Consider the following 6,000-nt stretch of genomic DNA (forward strand, 5'->3'; position numbering starts at 1 on the left):
CCCTTCAATTGCCAACATATGCCTGAGACTCAGCATGAAAGGGCCTGCATCTTGAAAACGTAAACTGCTTCATAAGCATCCTACACACAATTGTTTGCATTGGCGACCTATGAAACCATTGTGTAGACATAGAAGACAGACTCTACTCACATGAAGACCAAAATAGCCCCTTCACAGCCTCTGCTTACTAAGACATGCATTCAGACATGTCTGTTGGGGAAGATAATCAACAAAGCAGTTGCAAGATGTCAAATGAGGCTGAACAAATCCCCCATGGACCAGGTAAATAACCACCACACGATACACAGATCATACAGCAAAAAAAGGGTCTGTAGACTGATGCACTAGCAATGCTCCCATGAATTACAGGATGAAAAGTGCTCCTTACCTTACAAGAAATAACCTCTTTCGGGCTTCTCCGTGCTCCCACCCGTTGCCGACTGCCATTCTGGGCTTCGCTGCCAGGCCGCCCTCCCCACCTCCATTGCTGGAGTGCCCCAGAAGCCTGTGAGCGAGTAGGAGAAGAGGCAGTTTATAAGTGCGGCACGTGGGAGCACAACAGAGCCACATAGAGGATTTGTTCTGGTAAAGATAAGGACCAAAATATCACTCTTCATCAAACCAATGCTAAGCAGTTCTTCATACGCTGCAACTCAAATCTTATGGTTCTGTTGACCTTAACCAACCACAAAGTCTCAAGATCATAGGATTTCATCAACAAATGTCAGTCGTCCAGTTATGGACTTACAATGTATCTTGTGCAAGAAAGATATCATATTGACATGACGTCATGTCCTTGCAGACAACGATACCACGTAAGCATCGCCGCAACTCACTGCTGTCCATCAACCAGATGTAGATGCAGCAGGCTTTCTCCCTCACACTAAGCAGGGAAGGAAAGGTGCTCCCCAAGGATGAGAGGTGATGTTGGCAAATCAGATGGATGATGAACAGCTGTGAAGTGCAGTGACCTTCGTGGGGAATCACAGACGCACCGACCTCATGCCAATACGTTATCTCATGAAGTCACCAGAATCACTTGATGGAATTGCAGGTACATCAGTCCCAGTTACCTATCTTTGTTCTTCATGCAATCATGCGCCCTTACACCATGGAATCGTAAATATACATCTTAATCATCATGCAAGCTGATTGGAATCAGGAAGGAGGTCATAGAAGTACAATTGGATACAGTCCAGGTGTATGACCTGACCATTGCAGTACTTACTAAACTCCTTTCACTGAGGTTTATCATAGGGTGACTTGAAAACTCCATGGCAGAGGGGCACAACATTCCCAGTCTCAGGGTTTGCTATAACCAGACAATGGATGTAGTTGCTTAAATCCAATTTGTTCACTTGAAGTCAACTGAGACTACAGCACAGAGAGAATATATTTATTAATTTATTTAAGTAAAAGTGGTTAGTTTGATACGTGATGATCTGATACAATGGAATCATCTGGAGCCCTTGTTCAGGGCTCTGCAACGTTTGATCTGCCAGACTTTATGGACTACAACTTCTGCAATCCCTTCATCCATTAACAGAGCTGTGCAGGCTAGGGCTAATGCCAGCTTTAGTCCAAAACATCTGGAGTGCCACAGGTTACAGACTTGCTAACACTCAGTCGTCCTGATTCATGGAACGTTTTCCTATGGGATTGCGCCATTATAAAACACTTTCACGAATCAGGCCCAGTATATTCTAACAACCAATAGTAGACCAGATGGAACTAATAATCGATAACTCTCAAATTGAAACATGATGCTAAGTTATACGAGGGAGGTAAGATCTTCATCAATGGTATCACTTCTTGATTAATAAAGGATATATATTATATATAGGCCCTGACTTACATTAGTCTCAACCAAATGATTAAAGTTCGCTCATCTCAATTCTTTGTCCGTAGGCCACAAAGTTCCGGGCGGGTGTTGGTTCCTCGACAGAGGTCTCGTCTTGGGCTTCTTCACACATTTTGCACCAGCTAAAATGAGGAGTTGGAAGATTCTTAACTGAGTGGTGACCTGCATCTAGGTTCACAGGGGCTACTGAAAGCTTAGGCCCAGGTTCCTTGTTTGTAATAAAATAAAATTGTCTCTGTTATTTCCTGAACTGATCGTCTTAAGATCTCCAGCGTAAGGAACTAAGGGACGAGGGGGAATATTGGTCATCATTTGGAGTTTGTCAGATGGGTCACTGTTACTGTTACCGCCTCTCGCTTTGGCAGTAAATCTGGTGGTTAGGTGGAGTTAGTCTCTATTCATGGAGAGCATATACCGGAAGTGGTCATTATGCTTGCAGTAAATCCTCCGTCTTTGGACGAACAGTGGAGAAAAAACCTCCAGACAAATTTTGGAGTTTTGCCCCTCCACTTTGCCATCAAACTCAGAATGTAGTGGTTTGGTAAAAAAGTAAATCTGGCAGTAATGTCAACACTGCCACTTACCACAACCAAAATCATCAAGTGGCTCATTGGCTTTGACCCAGTTTTGAAGGTCTGTCTTCTGTATTGGTTCCTTTAGTAGACACTGGGTCTTAGGCTCCACCATTTGTTGTATTTGAAGGTAGTGGGTATCAGATAGGCCATATATTACCAGAAACACAACTTTGCACAATTTTGACATACGTGAGAAACAGTAAAGCATGCAGCTATGTTAAGAGAATTGAGCCTATGATCTCATAAATGTTTTCTTTTTTTATTTATTCACTGGTGGGTCATGTCTACGAGCATTTCCCCCATGGAATTGGCCACTAAAACATTGTGCCAAAATACTCAGAGTCACTGGAGGACATAAGACTTCTAGTTGTGACAAATGACAGAACTATTCAATTAGCTTTTGTTGTTTTCGAGAACACTAGTTGGCCACAGATGGGGTTTCTTGGTGGTGGAAGGAATGAAAAAGTAGGACAAATATTTACAATCTACAAGGATAATGAAATAAACCAGGAGGAAAGGTCCAGGCTAGCATTCATGATGACAGCAAGTAAAAGAAAACAAACTCAAACCCACAGATCAGTCTTCTCCTTTTCCTAGTCCAACTTCTATTTCTGAGAAAGAGAAATAGAAACATGGACTTCAATTGTGGATCGCCTGATTGGTGGCTACAAGACCAATGTCCTCAGTATTGAATGAAGCCTCGAGATCCATTTATGCACTGTGATGGAAGAACATTGACACAGAAAAATCGATGGATGGCACTCGAGCCTAACTGACAGCTGCCCAAGTCCATAAGGCCAGATAGGGGAGTCTATTCATCCCCATTGCAATTTCTCTGCACTCCCTCTGCATAGACTCTAACATCTCGGGCAGTCTAAGATGCAATACTTTAAAATCCCTCCAGTTGCAGAAGCCAATTTACCCACTTGATATAATGTGTGGGTGGGGATCCATTGCTATTAGACATAACGTGGGTTGGCCCCGCATTAGAAGCTCAAGAAGTGTGAACCTTTTGGTGTACTTTTGTTACTTATGGAATAGTTTGCCACCGACTCCCTGCTTAAAACCTTCCCTACTAGGTATTTGCTTGCTAAACACATGAGGTCTCATTTTCATTAATATCCCTCAATTACGGCTCATAATCTGTGCTCGCCTCTTGTACGCCTCCACAATCACATTGTTATTTTTCCTCCACCCTAAATGCAAAATAGATCTAGTTGCATTGTAATTTAAATGTTGTAACCAATTCTTTTCTGTTTTGTGATTATTAAGCTCTCATGTTACATAGCGTTCCACTGCTCCTTGGGAAGGTTGGGGCTCCGTGTAACCGTCTGAAATAAAAACAAAAATACAATGAATTGGAGGCAAGGCCGCCTCTTGAGTGGTTTCCATCCAGTAGCGTGAAGCGCATCACAGAGAGGGAACTAAATATTAATTCTGCAAGAAGGTTTGATCTGAACCTCTACTGCCTTCCTTTCTCCAGCCGCATTTATTTAAAATGAAAGGCCGGGCCGGCCCTTTCCTCCTTCAGAATGTCTGTTGCATTCCAATTGCCCTGATTAATTTTCACAAAACAATAAAGACAGACTCCAAACTCCTTATTGGGGAAAGAAAGAAATGAAATCCCTTCCAAGAGCACAATGAATTGCTTTTAAATCATTCTCGTTTAATCGCACACAGATTGTCATAGAAAAATTTAGTATAATCTAGTTATGATTTTGTGGTCCCCTAGGGCTTTGGGCTGGCCTTAATCCTATTCATAGTCTAAATGACCTGCCATCTAGCGCACTGTGTGTGTACCAAATCATCAGCATAGATGTAGGAGGAGACGGGTAATTTATCACCGGTCCACGCCGCGCAACGGAGGAGGAGGAGGAGGAGGAGGATTTGACTTTCCATACGGTCAGGACCCGTAGCTGATGCTGGATTAGTTTAAGGTAGAGAATCGTGTCTGAATAAAATGTATCCGCATGATCCAGCGGGTGCTGTGGGCAGAACAATACGGAATGAGTGGACCGCAAGGGGGTTGCCCTCATGCACGCGCAGTGCCATAGAACCCTTCTATGGAGCTGCTTCTATGTTTGGAAGTGTGTCTATGAGAAGCAAATGGAATACTGGTGCAGAAGGAAAGAGGCCAATGTCATGAGTGTTGGTATGTTATTTTGGGGGCATAGCGGGAGAAGATCTTTTTTCTGGTTGGTTACTTCTTGCATCTTTTAAATTCTATTGTGGCGCTGTTGTGGCTTCTTGTCCTGTGGAGTTGTCCACGGGCGGTGAGTTGTTCAGACAGACAGGACGGAATGTGTCATTATTTATATGTGATACAGGCTGTTTTGAAGGTGACGCTATTCATGATGTTGTATTTAACACAACGGTCTGTGGTAATAGTTGAAGGCAATGGGGCATAGCCCAGATGGATCCGGAAGGTGCTGTGGGCAGAACGATTTGCATCACCAGCACAAGCCAAGTATGTGACCCACAGCTTAGAAATGTTTTTCCTACCATTTGCCAGCCAGTGTGGGACAACAAATGAAAATACTGCCAGCAACATGACAGAACAATTATAGGAAATTAAGGGAAGCAGAAAATATGTATCTGGGGTGAGTAGCTACTGCGGCCCCCTCCCTCAACCTGTCAAAGTTTTGATCCCCCTTGCTCAACCTAAGAGTTCAAAGGGCACACACATAGCGGTCGGTAGGTTTGGGGCAATGGTGGTGTGCTCTGGAAATGCCTGGACTACCTGGAGAGAGCATAAACCAACTCTTGCCTCTACAGGAAACCTCTTTAAAACATACCTTGCACAAACAGTCCAAATAATGGGAACACCAAAAAAGGGAGTGTGGTGTGCGAGAGAGAGAAAGACAGAAGGAGAGTGTGAGAGAGCGTGAGAGACATAGGAAGAGCACGAGAAAGAGGAGCGTGTGAGAGTGGGTGTGAGAGAGAGAGACAGAGAGAGAGACAGAGGGAGAGGGAGTGTGTTTGTGTGTGTGAGAGTGTGTGAGAGAGAGAGGAATAGCACGAGAAGAGTGTGAGAGGATGTCCGAGAGAGAGCGAGAGAGAGAAAAGCAGAAGGAGAGTGTGAGAGTGTGAGAGAGAGAGAGGAAGAGCATGAGAAAGAGGAGAGTGTGAGAGTGTGTGTGTGAGAGAGAGAGAGGGAGTGTGTGTGTGAGAGTGTGTGAGAGAGAGAGGAAGAGCACGAGAAAGAGGAGAGTGTGAGAGAGTGTGTGTGTGTGTGTGTGAGAGAGAGAGGGAGTGCGTGTGTGAGAGTGTGTGAGAGAGAGAGGAAGAGCACGAGAAGAGTGTGAGAGGGTGTGCAAGAGAGAGAAAGGCAGAAGGAGAGTGTGAGAGTGTGTGTGAGAGAGAGGAAGAGCACGAGAAAGAGGAGAGTGAGAGAGTGTGTGCAAGAGAGATAGAGAGAGAGACAGAGAGAGAGGGAGTGTGTGTGTGTGAAAGTGTGTGAGAGAAAGGAAGAGCACGAGAAGAGTATGAGAGGGTGTGCGAGAGAGAGCGAGAGAGAGAAAGGCAGAAGGAGAGTGTGAGTGTGTGTGAGAGAGATAGGAAGAG

General features: G+C 44.4%; 1 protein-coding gene across 2 annotated transcripts in view; it reads right to left on the reverse strand.

The window, feature by feature from the left end:
* Positions 1-6,000, reverse strand: part of CAMTA1 (calmodulin binding transcription activator 1) — a 3,643,069-nt gene that overhangs the window by 2,419,896 nt on the left and 1,217,173 nt on the right. For both annotated transcript variants that reach the window (XM_069610416.1, XM_069610415.1), the window contains one exon: positions 389-505. In XM_069610416.1, the coding sequence (XP_069466517.1) occupies positions 389-505 (117 nt within the window). The remainder of the gene's footprint in view (positions 1-388; positions 506-6,000) is intronic.

This window comes from Ambystoma mexicanum, chromosome 8 (genome assembly GCF_040938575.1).
Source record: "Ambystoma mexicanum isolate Mex_15411 chromosome 8, UKY_AmexF1_1, whole genome shotgun sequence".
Classification (NCBI taxonomy): Eukaryota; Metazoa; Chordata; class Amphibia; order Caudata; family Ambystomatidae; genus Ambystoma; species Ambystoma mexicanum.